At 38.5% G+C, this 19,194-nt stretch overlaps 2 protein-coding genes across 3 annotated transcripts; both read right to left on the bottom strand.

Annotated features, from left to right (window-relative positions):
- Positions 1-169: 169 nt before the first annotated feature.
- On the bottom strand, positions 170-4,667 carry RB195_004525 (uncharacterized protein; the record flags this gene model as incomplete). The annotated part of the gene is made up of 4 exons (XM_064182403.1): positions 170-243; positions 3,381-3,461; positions 4,010-4,133; positions 4,611-4,667. The coding sequence occupies 4 exons, from the start codon at positions 4,665-4,667 to the stop codon at positions 170-172; spliced, it is 336 nt and encodes a 111-aa protein (XP_064033670.1).
- Positions 4,668-5,102: 435 nt separating this feature from the next.
- On the bottom strand, positions 5,103-17,573 carry RB195_004524 (uncharacterized protein; the record flags this gene model as incomplete). 2 transcript variants are annotated; one of them, XM_064182401.1, is made up of 10 exons in its annotated part: positions 5,103-5,212; positions 9,260-9,411; positions 10,411-10,522; positions 11,261-11,388; positions 12,224-12,344; positions 14,153-14,207; positions 14,287-14,386; positions 15,920-16,024; positions 16,144-16,280; positions 17,496-17,573. In XM_064182401.1, the coding sequence occupies 10 exons, from the start codon at positions 17,571-17,573 to the stop codon at positions 5,103-5,105; spliced, it is 1,098 nt and encodes a 365-aa protein (XP_064033668.1). The 2 variants fall into 2 exon arrangements, with proteins under 2 accessions (XP_064033668.1, XP_064033669.1); XM_064182402.1 differs by lacking the exons at positions 10,411-10,522; positions 11,261-11,388.
- Between the last annotated feature and the right edge of the window lie 1,621 nt (positions 17,574-19,194).

Here is a 19,194-nt window from a genome sequence, read left to right as displayed (position 1 = left end):
TATGATGTCAAGTCATTCTTCTTGCTCTCTTTCTATCATATGATGACACAAAAACAATTTTTACGATAATGTGTTGATGATATCAGAATAACGTAAGCCACATAAGGTAAGGGCAGAAGAAAAATAACAAACAGTTGTAAAGTGACATCACTACCCTTCAATATGTGCATTACGACGTCGCCAAAGCGTATACGTATACAACTACCAGCATATTCTTTGTCTCCCAGCGATATTGCCATGACTCTGAAAACCAAAAACCTAAATGACGACCGAAAGTGTGAAAAAAGCGGAAGAAAATGGTGATCTTTGACAGAAAAGGGTGGAAGTACATATAAAAGCAACGTGGAGGTTTTAGCGGCTGCGAATAAAACTATATATAGTGGATTCGTTTAAATTAAAGTGTTTGAAACGTTGCTGAAGTTCTCCTCAAATTTACGGTTGAAAATTGGAACGGCTTCTGTAATGCATTAAGCGCTCGAAACTCAGATTGGTTGATCAATTTAAAGACAGCATACCACGAATCTGACGTGGTAAGGGAATCCGTTGGAGAAGGTGAACATGGCGTTGCAGCTTGCGAGACCCGGAGTGGTTTCGCTCTCATTAATCGTCGTAAAAAAACGGCGTGGGAACCGCTTTATTTCTAGTTTTGGGCTTAACGAGATACGTTAAAACGTTCTGATACGTACGTGCTCCGATCCTCTTAATAGCCTATTCAGTGGTTTCACTTGGATGGGTTGGTGAGAAGAGACCACTGATCTTCGACCGCTCGCACTTCGATGCTGCGCGTGCACAAGAGTGGGACGTTGCAACTCTTCGTCGTAAAAACCTTCTCCCACGCCGTATTTTTACAACAATTAGGGAGAGATGAGAGGAACCAGGATTCCGCAATATACAACACCATCATTAGCTTTCCCGCGGATTCCCTCAACACGTTAGATAACCAGAACCTTTCAAATGATGTGATTATTTGAACAGATCTAGGTTATAAGATATAGTTCTAACGGTTTCTTTGCTAATAGATTGACGATTTAATCAGCTTCTTTTGTGCATTTTTCTCTGGACGTAATAGTCGCTTTCGACTTCTCTCATTAAGCTTCTCCTTTCAAGGCGTTTTGCGCTAATGGGATTCCAAGAAAGACCGTTAGTATATTTGACGGCATGAATCAAGGAACAATTGCTGTTATTCCAACATCAAGTGGATGTAGTCCACCGTTCGAAGTAGGAACTAGAGGAAGGTAAGGGTCTGTGGACGGGGCCACTCTCGTTTAATTTTGTGGTCGACGACACCATGCAGACAACACAAGAGCGGTTCCCTGTCGATGCCGTATCGGGGTGACTCGAAGGTGCTCCCGCACCCAAACTTGAAAGGGCATCCGGAAAAGAGAAAAAGAAGATTAAAAAAAGAAGGTTCTGAACGGAAATGGCGAAGAAAGGAAGTGTGAGGACGCCTGACGTTGATTTGAGGTTAGGCGAGACCTTATCGTAAATTATGGAATAGCGAAAGATGGATATACTCTATGTAATGCTCTGGTCGAAGTCCCAAAATGGATGCGGTCCGATTTGCTCGAGGACGACACACCTCGGCAATGATGCGCATAACCGTGTTTTTTGTAACATCAGGTCGCCGTTTGAGTCAGTTAAATCAGATTGGTTTTGATGAGATAACAAATAAGCTTTAGATGGAGATTTGAGACTAGACCTTAAAAAATTCAGAGAGGTACTGCTGTCGTACAGGCGAAGGTCAGTAAATACCTCCACCTGTAAACAACTTTTATTGCTGAATTGTCTATATGAACGTACAGAACGCAGTCCAGCAACCATTACTCCTTCCATTAACAGACATTTTTAATTCAATCTTCGATCTGGGAACGAATGACTTAAGCAATAATCCGGCTTCCACCTACAACACACTTCCACTGCACTATGCGTAGACTCTGTTATCACTTCCAATTCAATTGAGTTTGTTCAACGTGTTGATGCGGAGTGCCATTCGTTGTTGAGCACAAATTAGCAGGCCCAACATCCAACTGCACCATTATCGAACACGACGTATATTAGTGATTTAGTTAGTCTGATGTGTTTTGATGCACTAGAGTCAAAACGACATGAAGCAGGGTGCTGTTGCGCTCGAATGGAGGCGAGTGAGCGCAGCAGTTTGGATCAAGTGAGGACCCCTTCCACCCGCGTTCACTGCCGCAGTTCCCGACGGGCCCATATCGATCCCAACCGCTATCTCCACCGCGTTAGATCGAAGCGGCGCGGTGAAGAAAGCGGTTGGAATCTAGGTGGAATCATCACGAAGTGCAGCGATGAGCGGTTCCAGCAGGGGTCCCACCACAATTTTGGGCGCTACGCTCCACCGCGCCGCTACGAGCGCAGCCGTTTACTCAACTGCACCGTGTCCAGCCCTTAATGAAAAAGAACTCCCGATATTTTCATGATAACCTGAGTTGAGTACCTGAATTCAGTAGAAATATCAGTAGGAAATCCTTCAAAACTGAAGACAGCGAACGAAAAGTGTGGAATATTATTGATAATAAGTATATTAAGTTGTTTTCAGAGCTTTCCCGCGCCGCATCACACGATCAAGAATAGGAAAATCCTGAAGCGCGGAACAAGAAGTGAGTATCCTGTGTCAAACGAGAACACCTATACACGTTTTTGATAATGTGTGCATACGAATATAAAATGAATATTTTGTAGAGTTTTGGTGTTACACACGCATTTATATACGTCATTCAGAGAGAGACAGAGAGTTGACCAGTAGTTCCGGAGAAAATCCAAACATGCCGAAGAAATTACTTTTATTCTTCGTAAAAAGGGATCGCAAACGAGTGCTATCGGTGCCCGTGTCACCAGTTTCACATTAACTACTTCATATTGAACAGAGATTAAATATGTTATAAAATATGCATAGGTAAACGCGAGCCGCCACGCAAATATACTCGATACAACGATAATAGCTCTTTCGGTAATTTCCAAACAGCCTAAACTCCTCAGAGTTCCCTCCCTTTTTAATCGTTTTAATAGAGTAAGACAGGAGTGGGACCGGGGAAAACAACGATCGATGACGTCGAGACAGAAGCCCAGAATTACAACCAAATTGATACTAAATGGGAAATTTATTGCCGGACAACTTTACAACGAGGACACCAGCATATTGATCAGGTTTCTTCTCAATCTCTTGGGATGTTTTGTTGCGTATCAGATGCAATAATCATCCAATATTTTGATGTTATTATGTTCTTCAATTGTCTTGTTAAGAAGATATGAAAATCACATCACAGTACACTGCCTTAATTTCAAACAGAAGAAAGACCAAGAGGAAAACGACAAAAGAAGGAAGAAAAAAGAAATACAGAAGAAATACAGATACTCACGATCGGTCGCCTTGTTCCAGTACGAAATCGTGCTCACATTCATACCGGTTCCATTACCAATTTGCAAAAGAGAAGAATTCACTGAAATGAAAAAGAAAACTATCTTCACAGATTTCCAATAATTGCAATTGATCAAAAACGAGGTCAATTTCAAGACTACGAAGTACAAAAAACAAGTAAGAGAGCTATTAAAAAGAGATAAAATTTTCTTCAAAGGCAGCGTATCACGATTTTGATGTGACGCAGAAACCACAGCGAAAGCAAAGAGTTCATGTTGTAGATTACGAAAAACAGCTAGGTTCACGGCGTGGGAACAGTTTTAGACTCTACGAAGTACGTTAGAACGCGCACCATTGTACATGCTCCGATCTCCTTAGTAGCTGGTTTTACTTGAAGATGTCGGTGAGGAGACCTCACAAATCTTCGACGAATCGCTCATGGACGCGGAGCGTGTACTAGGGTGGTGCGTCGCAAGTGAAAGCGTAGGAAACAACATCGTCTTCCAAGCCGTCTTTACGATGATTATAAAAGGCGAAATCACGCTGGTTTCGTAATCTACAAAACAAACTGTGGGCTTTTCTTGTGGTTTCCGGATAGCGTCAAAAACTAGGAGAGAGACAACTCCTCACCAATGTACTTATATGGTCGATTTAAGGCCACAAGTCTTTTTGTTATCTGTTCGACAGCTTGCTTATTCCAATTAAGACTGTCCGCGTAATTATAAGGGCTCAAGCCAATTACTTCGTCGAGAACCTGAAATCGGTATTCAGATCATTTGTATTGGTTACGTAGTAAAAGTGCCATAATTTAACATGGAAAACGCAAGCAATTACATCACGTGAAAGCGCTTACAAGTGAGAAGAATTCTAAATAAAGATCACTTAATAGGGGCGCTAACGTATCGTGCAACTCATACTACAAGCGAATTATAAATCTAGAAGAAATAAAGATAATGCGCGAAAATCGATGAGGAGAAGATGAAAATCGAATCAAATCCACCACCAGCAAACCATGCAGAAACCTCATAAAAAGCAAAACGAAGAGAAAACAGATGGTAAAAACTAATGTGTCATCGAATGGTTCGACAAGAGGTCGGAACGAAATTAAAACGAATAAAAAAAAGCTAAGGGAAGAATAGAAATAACACTTAAAGAAATATATTCAAAAGATTTCAAAGTAACCTATGACAAAACAATGAAGCTAAATAGAGCAAACACAAAATGCACTCACCTGTTTGATAATACCCTGAACCTCTTCCTGTGTGAATACGTTCTTCACATCAGCCATTATACAGTCAACTTCTTCTACGGGCAAACTAAATCAGCAAAATCCACAAGTGAACTTTGAAATATTGAACGAACAAGAAATAAATGGAAACTGATCTTTCGAACAGAATAGCTAAAACACAAAAAAATCTTTGAAATATTTATTTTTTTTTAAATCTATAATAACAGAGGGCAAAAGCTCTGAAGAACACTAGACTATATAAGATATACGAGTATTAAAACATTCGATTGCAATTATAACAATGAATTGAATAAGGAATGACTTGATTTGAAATGACTTATGACTGAATTAAAGGATACGGCAGGAAAATCTCTTGATAGACAACACGATCACGTACGAAAATGAGTCTGACAAATTAAATTAAATGGAACCATTTGAATGAACATCCTACAAGAACTGATCTGTTATGGAGATGATTCGATTTTCTGAGCGCCCCTATCCCTCTGGTTCAAAATCGGCATGCGTCATAATTCTACTTAAACTCATCGCGAGCTCCTCAGTGCCGGCACACAACACCTTCCGAGCCATAACGTTGAACGGTTTTCCTGAAATCCTTTTGCATTATGCATGACATATTGAAATTATTCGGACTAATTAAGGAATTTAAGCTATTTTCCGTCGGATTTTTGAAGTTCTTAAAATCTAATAGACACTCGAAGAACTGTTGGCAAACATTTCTAGATAGTTTTAATTGATCGCTAAGTGCCCTTATATTAAGAAATATAGCAGTGGTATTTAATATTAACCAGCTAACATCTATTTCCCTATATGCCATTGGACTTCTATTTCATAGAGCATGTACAACACAGTTCAGCAAAGGAAAAAAGTGAACAACGCGATCAGAACAGATATTTATTAAAATTCCAGCAAAGAATGTGAAAAGTGTGTCAATACTGTAAGTGTCCAACGAGTCGACACAGTCATCTAGCTAATCTTGAAGAATTTTAAGAATGGACATCTAGGCATGTTCGATGCGAATTCATGAATTCAAAACAAAATATCATCGAAAGATGAATCCTGCAGCGACTTTAGAGAAAAAAAAAACGGTAGGATCAGGAAGAACAGTGGCGAAGAATAAAAAAAGACTAGAAAAGAGTTGAATAGTTTTCCGATACAAACACAATTTGTACTTAACATCACTGTTGCTCTTTCAGAATATGTACTTCTCTTTTTTCTGACTATTTCAATTATTCGCAATGACAAATTCGTTCTCTACGCCCATCACTACTTCAACACCGCAGCTCATTCCGAACTGATGTACAACGAACGGCTTTACACTATCGTTTAGCACCACATACATAGTTTTTCAATGTATTACTACAGAAATATGAGGATAGCCTGCGTTAAACTAACGCTCTCCTGATGTTGTATAAATGTTATGTTTCGCTCTCAACTACGCAAATAATACTAAATAACTATTGATAAGCTAAGTTAGTATTTCCATTTTATATTCAGTAAATTAGGAGAACTGACCTTAGTAAAAGAAAAGAAAAAAGAAGGGCAAAAAATTGGACTGGATAAGAAAGATTTCCTCTGAGTTTGATGTTACAAAATAAATATCAAATGCTAGTGCATTTAAGTGGCTGAAATACTACTTGCAGCTTACTGATATTTTATTGGAAACAAATAAAGGCTGAAGTCAAAAAGTTTCCTAAGTTGTAAATCGCATGAACGAATGCAAATAATCCAACAACAAATCAAGATTTCGAAACGAATACCAGCCGCAGACTAGGGAGAGCTATTGATTTCGAAAAAAAGAAAAATTAACGGAAAAGAGAAAAAGAAAACAGAGTATCGAAAATGGGATCTTAGCAAGAAGTAGAATGAGGTTGAAGATTGTAAGGTATGCACCACATATGCCAAAACTCTAGTTTACAAGAAATACTCAAATTCACGAGAAACTTTTCATATTTCTTGCACCAAGGTTTATAACCATCACATTAAATGGATAGCATATTACGGTCCATGAAATGGCTAGTTAAAAGAGAACACGCCTACACATTAAGGCTGTTCGGAGAAAATGAATTTTACCATACAAAAGTACGCCTACTTAAGCCTGCGAGCATTTTCCTAGCTTTGTCACAGTTCAAGAAACATACGAAAATGAAAAAGGAAAAGATGATTTCAACAGATCTAAGTAGGGTTCATTCACCTTCGTCGCAGCGCAGTAAGCATGCGGCCGAGTTAACGATTGGCATTTTGCTTACTCAATTCTTTAGAGAACAAGCCTTTTCTGCTCAAATCGAATTTTTTGTGTTCGCTTTCGTTCATTGTTGAGTCAAAACGACATGAAGCACGACAGTTGCGCGAGGGGCTGCACTCGAAGCGGCGCGGTAGAGCGTAGAGGTTGGGATCGTGTAAGGATCCTCGCCACCGCCACTCATCTCCGCAGTTCGCCATGGTCCCACCTCGATTCCAACCGCTGTCTCCACCGCACCGCTTCGAGCGCAGCCGCTGGCGCAACTGTCACTGCTTCATTTTTGACCGTTTTGACCCAACTATAATCGCTGAATAAGCCTTATAGCGATTTCCGAGAATTCACTAATTTTTTGGAATCAAATTAGGGGCTGCTATCCTACCTTTCAAAGCTTTGAACAATCACTTTGACATCATTCCTTCCAATTTGCATTGAAAAAAAAAAACAGTAATTTGAGACAAGTTCAGAGCAAACGGAAGCAGTGAAGACGTATTTTCGATGAGAAAGAAACACATTCCAGTAGTACTACATGGGAAACAGTGAGCAATGTTATGAGTAATCTGATAGAATAGTTGGCCGATGCCATAGTTGTTCGTAATATTACTGCAGTTAGGAACGCATAATTCGTCCGTATTCTTATCTTTTAGAGAAAAACGAAGAGGCACCAAAATTTTTACGAGAAAAATTATGTCGGTTGCGGTCAAAACCACAACTAAAAAAAGTAACATTTCGTTAATTATTCCACAAACAAACATTGCCATTTATAAAATCAGGGGATACAACTTGCCATTAGAGAATTAGAAGTGAAAGCGTACGGCATTGGAGGGCGCACAAAGAAAGCACAAAGAAAAGAGTAAAACATTCACATAACACAACCCACGGGGGACTAGCATGAACCGTTATTTAACTTTTTCTCAATTATGTGGATAAATGCTGGACGCCTACATTGAATAATCGAACAACATTAAAAACTATTCATTTTCAATTTTAATCGTTTGATTTCTGATAATTTCACGGCTTAAAATTTTAATGCTTATAGGTGATAGAATCGACACTAACATTCATTGAAGATTCTTCATAGTACTTAATAAAACATCAGCAAAATGAAGAAAACGGAACACACTTCTAGCACTGTGGAAAAAGCCAAATTTCGTCAAAAAGAGACTGAAAAGCGTTGTAGCACAACTTTATAGACAATAGACTATAGATTTATATCATGTCACCTGTCGTAAATTTTAGCAACGTCACTACAGTACTATTTCGCAGAGTCACACTTCTCCAGTAGTTCAATAGCAACACTAACTATGAAAAAAACTTCTGTTTCCGATCATTTAAAAAATCGTCCAATATCTGGACAATCTAACACATCTCATTAAAATTTAGACGCACGAAAAATGAAAGAGAGTGGTGTTTGAAATAGCAGAGATGTGAGGAATCTCTGACTACGACGAACTATTCCAAAAGACGATATTGAGCCTAGACACCTACACAAAGATACCTAGACCAACAAATTAATAAACAGATCAATGAAAAGTGACCATATTTTTGTTCTGAATGTTAATAATATACAGGTACGAAATCTATATAAAGAAACCTAATTAACTACCTAATTAACCAAATTCTTATAACTGACATGTATAATAGTAGGAACACGAATAAATACTTTTAGGTAGATTGCTAAGATTGATTTGGCGACTATAGGACTAATTTCAGCAACAACCGAAACATACTATGAAACTACCAAAGTAATAGTTTTGGGGAACTGAGGTAAAAATACCTTGTTTTGTTCAGGATTCCTCTTACTGCTTTCAAAAAAAAAGTTCAATTAAGCAAAAACAAAGTATATGAATAATTAAACTTCCTTATGCAAAGATTCTTCTTAAAGAAAAGAACAACTACATCCGTATGTTGAAATCATCAGTGGAAACGTAGAATGTGAACAATGAAGACTATTGAATTTCAAATTAGTCAGCAGACCGCTTTTTGTTCGGAAAAGAAACAGCGAAATTCGAAAATTCCAGAAATTCGATCAATAAAAGTGAAAGAATGGACAGTAAATGGGGACAACAGCGCGCATTGTTGAACAAGACAGTACTTTCGCAGAAGGCAGGCACGGAGAGAATTAGAGTCGTTTTATAAACAACAGAAACTAAACGAGTATAAGTGGTTTTTCATCCGCGGCAGGTGCACAACTGGGAACGAACGACAAGAATCGATGAAAGCTTGAGATTTTTCTGATAATCCTCTTTGCTTAGCAAACTTCTGACTCAACTAGTCCACGAACAAAAAGCATAAATACCACGAATCAAGTTTAACTTCAAATCCTCTTAAGTCAGCGAAAAATCGAATACTTAAAACGATAATAACAAGTTAGAAAAGTACTATCAACACATACCTGTTGGATCAATGATGCAGCCACCCGCTTCGGAAACTATCACGGCTGCTGCGGCAACATCCCAGGCATGAATACCATATTCAACCATTGCGTCACAAGCTCCTTGTGCAACCATCATCATATTAAGGGCCGCTGAGCCAAATGCACGATGGCTTAAAAGTTAATGATTCAAAAATGACCCTTCTAAGACAAATGATGAAACTTCTTCATTGCATTGCAAAAGAAAGAGTTCAATGAAAAAGTTTGTTTCATAAAATAAGCTTAGAAACAACGAAGACCAAAAAACAAGACACAACTGTTATATCTGCTACTTTTATCTACTTTACACATTGTCGGAAGAATCCAAAATATAGTTATTGATCGGGGAACTGGCTGAACTCTGTCATAGAAAGTTCTCTTCTCTCTTCGTTTTCTTTACAATATAGGAGAAATTCATCCCGTTTGTCACAAGAATGTGAGAAAAAATTATGCAAACTACTACTAAAACAACACAAACACAGGGAATGTGGAACATTAACTACCCTTCAGTCATTTCAACACAATATTTATTAGTTGCAAAGAATAGCATATTCAACAAGTGCTTTGCTCCCATGAGAAATCTGCTCTAGGGGAAGAAAATAGTTTTGAAAAGCGAAAATACTATGAAAACAGGATATTAGGGCATGTGAGATAAACACGATTTACGACTACAACTATATGTGCTTATGTATGTGCTACGTACGAACTCATTTGTATATGTATGTATAAAATTGAAAGAATTCTCTTCAATTTTTAATACTTACCCTTGCTTTACTGTTGCCGGAACATGTACGGAGGATTTTTTAGGACACCAATTACAGTGACAAAACAATGGTTTCAAAAAGATCTTGCAGATGTTAATCCCAAAAAAATTCTTTGGTTAAAATCCCTCAGCTTCGTTGACGGATGAAATGAGCGTTGCATAAGTCAATATCGACTTGGCAGCGTTGGGTGTGTCCATCGCCTAACATTCATTCTGTCGCCCCTTTCGAACAAATCATGTCAAAACCTTAATAGTTTTGCGAGAACAGTGATTATCCCAGCGGAAATCCGCAAAAAAAAAAACACAGTTTGATCCATTGCGGTAACACCATATAGGTATGTACAGTCTAGCAACTAAATCAACCGTTCACCCATGACAATTCTGATCAACCATCAGCGTCCTATAGGAAGTAGTGAACGAGTGCAGCATTTCTGGATGGCGGTGAGAGCCCAGCTGTGTGATCACTACGCTGTCCGAGACGGCTGAAACGACAACGACACTCATTGCATGGCGGAATTGAGTCAAACCCTCCTCCTACGAAAGAAATAGACACGTTCATGCTTTAATAAGCAATGACATCATGGAAATGTAGAAGGTGCTTTGAAATGGTGCAATACACACAAAACGAGTGGTGTGGAGGACTGAAGGAACAACTAGCATGGTGTTGGGCCGTAGGGAGGCACGTGCTGGACAAATCCTAATAAGAAGTTCAGCTGGGAATAGTAGGTTGAAAATCACAACAAGTACTCTATGAGCTTCCTATCTTGTATCGATTCTTGGACTATAAAAAACATCGCAACCACTTTCACCAATATTCTACCCACAAGGTGACGTTGTAACGCTCATTTCCTCCCCTAACTACCATGATAGAAGATGGCGACTGTCTCTGTCACCAACCAACACTAATGTTCTATACTAATAAAATTTTAAATTCAATCAAATAACTGTGAAAACTGCCCCCTTTTCAAAATTCTCCTTCTTTGGAAAATTTTTTGAATATTTCTCATAAGAGCAGAGCTGTACTGCCTATTTTCTTTAACTTTGACTTTTCACTATTGAAGAATTTCGAAAACTGAATATGTAAGTCAAGACAGGCTGTTAACCAAAGTAATATTCGCAAAAGAAGAACACGTAGCTCCACAAAGTATTGTTTCTATCATTAGAAAGAAGACTATGTAGCACATTAAAGTATAATGCCTGTCAGTCTTTGTCTTTCTTACTGGAGCAGAGGCGGAAATGCGGAGAGGCTGAGTCTAGCAATATAACTTGCCCACGCAGCACATCAATTTCTAAAGTTGTGTCTAGATCCGTTAATCGTGCTGATGGATCCAGTAGAAGAGGAATTATCCTTCAACAGCATGAAATAAGTAAAGTCATTCGTTTATCTGAACATAGCTAATATACTCTACTTCACATTAGTCCGAACCTATGATGCAGGCATGCATTCTCCTAAAACGTGCCCAAACTGTCAAAATTTTGCAAGCTAACGAGCTGCAGCAAAAAAAAAATCTCTGTTATCGATAATTCACCGCAAAGTCTTCCCTTGGTGGTCAGATCCCATGTTTTCGTTTTCTCATTGTAGTTATTCTAAATTGCAATGACAGAGAATAAAAGTGCAGGAGCATTATTGTCTACTCTTCAAGTAAAACTAGCTTTAGCAGAGTATGTGAATAGAAGAAAGTAACAGATGCGCGAGGAGGTTTGTTCGTTAAATGTCAAGTTTAAAGACGAAAACTGTAAAAACAGCTGCTATATCATAGCCGACAAATCTTTATCCTACAGCTCTCGTCACAGTCCTACGCATCTGGCTAAAAAACAAGACTGGAATTCAAGAACGAAACGCGCCTTTGCGCAAACGCCGTTGGAAAATCGATAGTTTTTCAATATGGCAATAACGCAAGCGAGATGTAAACTCTATTGAGGTGAAATTTTTTCACTGCGACTTGATATTACTATTATTTACACTGTTGTTGTAGTGATTCTCATGCGTAACTAGCATGGAGAAGCTCGGAAAAAGTATAAACAATGGACTGCTTTTGAGCATGCCCACCAAGCCCTGACGCCTACTTCTGCTACTAATTCCAGTAATAGTTTGACTCAAGCGCTCTCTCTTTTCTCGTATTTATTCCCTCTTACAACGTAGAATGAATGCAATGAGAGTTTCGAAAGAAGAAATGACCCACCCCCTGACACCGGCCTGTACTTGACGGCGCATGTTGCTCTGAGCGATGTCCAACCAGCTTTCGCCAAATAGGGGCAAATTATGGATTCCCATCGATGCCGTTATTAGCGAACGGTTCAGTTCTGTAGTTAGGACAAATTAGATGCAAAAGATGGTGTGGGAAAAAAAACATTAGGGAATGTTACACAAATTATTGCGAAATATTACTCTCACCCCATCAATTCGACCGTTAGAAAGTGTTTCTAGGCAGAAACTGTTCGGCCATATTAAATCAACTGATTACAGGGTTTTCAAAAAGAAAAGATCAGTCGCAATCACAATAAAATCAATAGGATCGATGCGTTCGCGAAGAAAAAAAATGTCGATTGACATTTGTCTTTCGTGTGGACCAAACAAATAGTCAACAGTTCAAAGAAATTATACTCATCGCTCTCTCATGAAATACATGAATGCGGCCTGATTCAGTTGATTGTGGAATCCCAGAGTTGTTCTAACGATTACGAAAAAGCTAAAATTCAGAAGCGGCTGTCCCACTTTGAAAAGCATTGTAATGAAAACGCAGTTTGTAGTGTAAGATTTAGGAAGTTTCCATAGACTCGTTGAAAAGTGTTGCCCATTAAAAGTTAAAAACACATGTGAGGAGAAAAACTGGACGAACAGTTCAAAGGAATTGTCCGCCTTAATGGGTTCAGTGTGGAAGGAATTGCTAGACTATTCTGGAACGACCATACAAATACCGACTTATGTGCAGTTTATCTTGTTATTCGTAGAAAGAACTTCGTTTTATAAGCAGAAACCTAATTGTGCGATTTAACCAGACAGTTGGAGTTAGGTGCGAGACTCAATTTTCCCACTGCACAAGCGGAAAACCGCGATTCAATAGGATAGTAGACATTATCCACATGCATCAAGCACATACACATAATGCGACTGGAAAAAAGTCCCGGTGAATGAACACCAGGAACCTAACTTTCTCTACTTGACTTCTGATTCTTCTTGAATCCAAGGCAGAAGACGTAGACACAAAGAAGCGTAAACCAGCCTAAAGCGACGGTAACATGACGACGTAACACATTCTCGGTGAAGGCGTGACTGAATTCTCTTTACAGAATGCGCAAAACTCTTTCGAAACTTTTTTGTTCTCTTCTTTTTTGCAGACTTCCGCCACTTTTCGCACAATAATGGCTTACGTATAGTCAACAGGATTCTTTTTCATTAGTTTTATCGCTTGTTTTGCTCGTAGGGGCCTTTGAGATCTTAGTTTGTGTTGGTTTAACTTTAGTCCCATTTTTTACTTTATTGTTTTTACTGTGCGTGAATAGCGTTTGTTGTGACCGGAATCATAGCAAAAACCCAAAATCTTTCCTTCAAGAAAGATAATTATGCATAGTTACACAAAGAAGTGTAACAGAACTCCAATTCCTGCAAACAGTTATCCTTGAGGAGACGCCCTAGAATCTGGAGGAGCCCGAAGACAGGAATAAAAAATATAAAAAGCAAAAAGAAAAGAGTTTCGGGGAATTGTTTGCACGGAATTGAGAGAGCATTCACTTAGGATGCGTCGCGCCATGTTATAGTCGGTTCGAAACAACTTGAAGCTAGGTGCAGTTGTGGAAGCGGATCTCAAGCGCTACGCTCCACGGCACCGCTTACTACTACACCCAGCTCCAGTTTTTCTTGCACCTAACCATACGTTTTACATCGACTGTGCACATATGACCTTCTAACATGCATGAACACCATTCAGTAACATTAAAACCCCAAGATCACAGGACATCATACGGAGATCTATGAGTGATATTCTGCCTTTTCTTTTTCATTTATTAAAATCAAAACGGGAAAAAGAAAGAGAAATGGGCAGAGATCTCCGCTGGTTCCCGAGAATCCTAGGATGGTCATTACTCATGAAATCTACAAATCTGATACTCACCAGTTGTAGTAGACACGTGGATTGGGAATCCATTTTTGAATGCCCCGCAACCAACCTAAAGCTGAAAAATTACGACTATAAAAGGCCCATGGCACTAAATGAAAAGAAGGATCGAAAACAGTGTGAAACTGTACCTGAGCCAGATACAGTTCCCTCGTCACTGGATTATACACTATTCCCGCACGGAGTTGCTTATTTATGGCAAGACCAACGCAAATGGCCACGAGAGGGATTCTTGAAAAATCAATATTAGGCGCAGAAACCAAATGGCAGCATAAATAACCTTATTCGTAGCAACTAATTCATGGTTCTTGGAGTTAACTCCATAAAGAGGCAAGTCGCTCAATCTGCTTTTCCTCAAAAAAAATCAATGGATACAAAAATCCGATTGTAGAAGAAATAACATATTGGACAGAAAAAATGCGATCATTTACGTGTACAAAAGAGCTTCTTGCTAAGAATGCTTAGAAATAACTCTCACTAATCATTCTAGGTATTAGCAGAATGATAATTCACGAGAAGCGAAGTACCCGTCATAGCAAAGTAATATATACGTTTTCAACGTCTACAAATAGAGGAATGATGTGTTGTTGGTTCATAGTTACTTATTATTGGTTAGATTTCTTCCTTTGAAATTAACTGGCTTGAAATCATGGTCATTAGAATGTATTTTGATAAGGTTAGTGGAGCATGGTCACGTTTGGGCTAGAAATCGATAAATACTACCTCATTTCCTTTTCAAGAAGTTATCATAATGTAATTCACTAGCGATAACGTTAAGAAAGAGACGTGCAACTCAAACAACTAGAAGTCCAAGAAAAAGTGCGGAATTTGTCGCTGTTGCTCCAACTCTGAGCTGATTGACAATTTTCGTTCCCTTCACCACAATAAGAGCGAGAAGGCAATAAGAACATCATCAGGGATAAAACCAAAATAAAGAGATACTCAAATGAGTTGAAATTATGCGTCTTCCTTGCAATCACACTAAATAAGCTTCATTTTTGAGCCCTCCAGTGTATCCCTTTAAATCGATTTCGTTGCATACTGAGTGCCCATACGAGATACCGAGTCAGTGGCAAGGAAATTATGGAAAATAGCCGGAATCAGTTCTCAGTTCTTAGTGTGAAAACGTGTCGTACAAAAAGAATCAATCGAATCTTCGAAGTTAGATGTCAAGATAAACGATTATAAAGATAAAGCTCATAATTTCTAATTCCCTAATAGAACTGTACTGTGAATACGAATATTTCTTTCTATCCGATTATTTCGGAGTGCAAATGCCACCGAAGGAAGCAGGCATAGTATCTTTTGATTCCGTTCATATCCATAAGTAAGACCAGGGATTTGGAAAACAAATCTGGGTAAAGTGTAGTTGGGGGGCGGGGGCACTCAGTAGTAGCGCCTTTATTTCCCGACGCTCTAACTTACTTTTTCTCTTTTAATGTTTAGGCCTTAGGGCGCGGATTGATTCGATTATTTACTTCGAGTTTACTTCGAGAAATAAGGGCGCCACTGAGTGCCCCCTCCCAACTATACTTTACTCATCAAATCTTGCATACTATGTAAGCTATCAAGCAAGCCACTTCTTAGACATCCTATTAGGTGTCTACGGTGGCAACTTCATGTATTACGAGAGTTTGGTTCAGTTCAAGAAGTACCAGAAATAGGACTAAGGATTCAATACAACTTATATCTGTTCGTATTTCGAGAATTAAGTATTAAGTATTCCGAAAAAAATCACATACGACTTCAATGATCATTTCCCACCTGTGCACGAAATTTGTCGTACCATCGATAGGATCGATAATCCACGTAGGAGCATCTGTCCACTCAATAGTTGCACCATTCGCTGTCGATTCTTCTCCGATAAACCTTTAAAATACTTCAGAAAAACAGAAATTGAAAGGAAACATTTATCTGGATGGGAAGTAAATATTCTTTTAAATAATAGGGAGGGTTTTAAATAAGCAGTAGCAGCGAGAACGACTAACTTATGATGCGGAAATGCCGAAGATAATCCATCAATCAATAATTTCTCTACAGCTTGGTCAGTTTCTGTTACCAAATCAGTGGCAGATGCTTTGGTCTTTACTATGCAAACCGGCTGATCGAAAGCATCACGGACGAGCTGAAATACAGAAAGCCATGTAATAGTCATTATAGACATAAGTAGAACAAAGAGCACATTGCAGCGATATAAATACACAAACACACAATTCATTTCAGATTGATGCAGTTTAAGAATAATGCAGTCGAGAAAGGAGAAGATGGACAAAAGCGCAGAAAATCTCGAAGTTTGTTTTTGGTGAAAATCCTAGCAGAGTAAGGATTCAGTTGATTTCGTTTTAAGCAGAAAATAATTTCTGCGAAAGCTGAAAGCCCGAACGGCAAGAATTAACCATGATTTCCAAAAAATGCAGAAAGTTATAGTTTCCCAATAATAAACATGTTGCTAAGTTGCAGTTTGAGAAGGCGGAGTGAGGATTCAGTTGATTTCGTTTTTATTAATGATTAAGACACCTGCGTAGAATCACGCCAATGTGGGTGACAAAACCAATGTCAAAAACCACAGGGAAGTGCTATTTTTCCAAAAAACTGGTTCCTCTCTGAGAAATCATGCAGCTAGTTGACTGTTATAAAAGTACCACGATGTTCGTCATTTGTTAAATTAATCATTTAAACACATGAAATTGATATAATTTAAGTAAGTAGAACCAATTATTGATTCCATAAGACATCCGCGATACTCCGCTACCACTGGAGAACTCCTGCTATGATGATTCCATTCGGAGCAGTTATCGACTGCGTATCGACGGGATTCGTCGTGATCGTCACGACCAACCTCACACAATCAATATTCACCAAAAATGAAACCTTAGTCCCCGATATGAATTGTTACCGTTGACGATGGAGTAGAGTGCGGAGTCTAGCAGTAGTTAAGTATACGATGGTTTGCAAAGCTTCAAAGAATATAAAATTTAACTAACTTTTTACTTCTTTTATTGGAACCTTAGTTGTGTCAAACGTCACTGGCAAGTTGGAGTTGTTTTACACTTTAGGGGCTGTATGAAATACATCTAACGAAAATAATCGAAAAGCTTTTTTTATCAGCAAAACAAGAATATGACTTTGCAGTAGAATTTTTAGAGTCGCCCAAAGGAACACACGAAAAACTAAGCACAAATCTAGCTCCACTGCATATTTGACTTCTCACGTAACTTTGGAAAAAAATTGAAAAATTGATTAGATGTTGTAAAGTTGAGCCTCTTTAAACGATACCGATTGCAAAAAGTGACTGACGACTAACATATCTTGAAATTGAGACCGACAAATGAAAGCTCACCCTTCCGGCTGACTTTACTAACTCCAGCGCTGTGTCGACGAATTTTTGCTCATCAGGGTGAACGGGAACAAGCACCATCTAAAATCGTTCCATATACTCTTTTTAACATAACGTAACCATGCAAGAAAATCCCGAACAATGACTAACAGTGACGGAGAAAACGAGAAAAGGAACAACACACAGAAGAAAATAGCACATTTGTCAACACCAAGGAACATCACAGAGCCCAAAGACGGTTACTCCGTTAATTATGAGGAAGAAGCTACAGTGAATAAATTAAAATAATAGTATTGACGGGAAGCGCTCTCAGACCATATGCGTGCAATCAGAAAGCCAAGTTTCTTTTGATCTACTTATGTTTAACAAAGTTTTGAAAAAGAACTTCCTCTCTCATCACTGGAGCATAGAAATATTTGGGAGTTACTTCATACTTTTCAGGCAGTTCTAATCCATTTTATGCTTAGAACATCGAGCACTTGTAAATCTTTTGAAATCTGTAGTTTGGGCTCAACAAATCGCTTTCAGATAATTCCTGAACACCATACTGAAGAGCCACAAGCCCCAAATCTGAAAGTGATTTAGAAGCCCATTGTCTAGCAAAAGGCAAAGCGATCCACCTTTTTTAATTTTAGCCTCTGTCCTGTTCTTATGATATAGTTAAAGAAAAAAAAAAAACAAAATGTCGCTGCCACTATAGCTGTCACTGTCGTTGGTAACACCAATACTGCGACAAGATCGATGTATTGGTAGTACCGATTATGAGCTGAATTATCGTGGCAAGCGCTGTTTTTTCTTTTGTATTCACAAAAATGATTATAATCGTTTTAACAACGCCAGGATCCATATGAATGATCATCAACGCCAGGATCCATATGAATGATCATTCTGAAGCGAAAAATCAGGGAAAAAGTTAATTCCAGAAAATGGCAGTTCCTAGAACATACTACCCTGTTATAATGAGAGATATTGCATGGGTGGGTGGAGAGTCACATGAAATTTCTCCAGCTAAAATTCGATTAGGATGCAACAATGAAATGGGATAAAAATGTTCTGCTAGCAACGATCCAACATTTTAAAAGACACTGCACTTAGACTAGTTCAAGCAGTCCAGATTAGTCAATGACAAATCCAAGAATGAAATTGGATCGAGCGAAAAAGAATGGAACCATCATTAAAATAAGCCCTAATAATAATGATAATAATTGGAAGATAGGCTTACAAACAATTCTCGAATTTATAACAAAATTTTCAAGCATATTTTATCTGTTCGTAAAATCTACCGCGTAGACGAGTTCGGACAAAACTGCAAAAGGAAATTAAATTACGCATGGATTCATTCGAAGACACATTTTCAAACGTTAAATCAATTCTAAACGAAAACGGGTCCAATGATTCACGCTTCCACAGGAAACTTGCAGTTCGTATATATTTTATCCACCACGACTCAGAAGAAAATCAAAATTTTCTCCGCCAGGTGATTTCTGTCCAATTTAGAAGTTTTCGTATTCATTCCCAAACATCAGTCACATATGTGAAAGGACAAATTAAACGGTTTTCATCGGAGCAAGTGCAGACGTTAATTATTTGCTTTCAGCATTAGTAATTGACTGAACAAATCAAACCAGTACTGCTGAGAACATAGAAAAACGATAGCAAGTTGTTCTGCTAAATTGCACGGAAGATGTCAAGCCGGATTTGG

Source organism: Necator americanus, chromosome I (genome assembly GCF_031761385.1).
Source record: "Necator americanus strain Aroian chromosome I, whole genome shotgun sequence".
NCBI classification, from domain to species: Eukaryota; Metazoa; Nematoda; class Chromadorea; order Rhabditida; family Ancylostomatidae; genus Necator; species Necator americanus.
The sequence above is the reverse complement of the archived record's forward strand: the minus strand, read 5'-3'. Positions and strand labels throughout refer to the sequence as shown.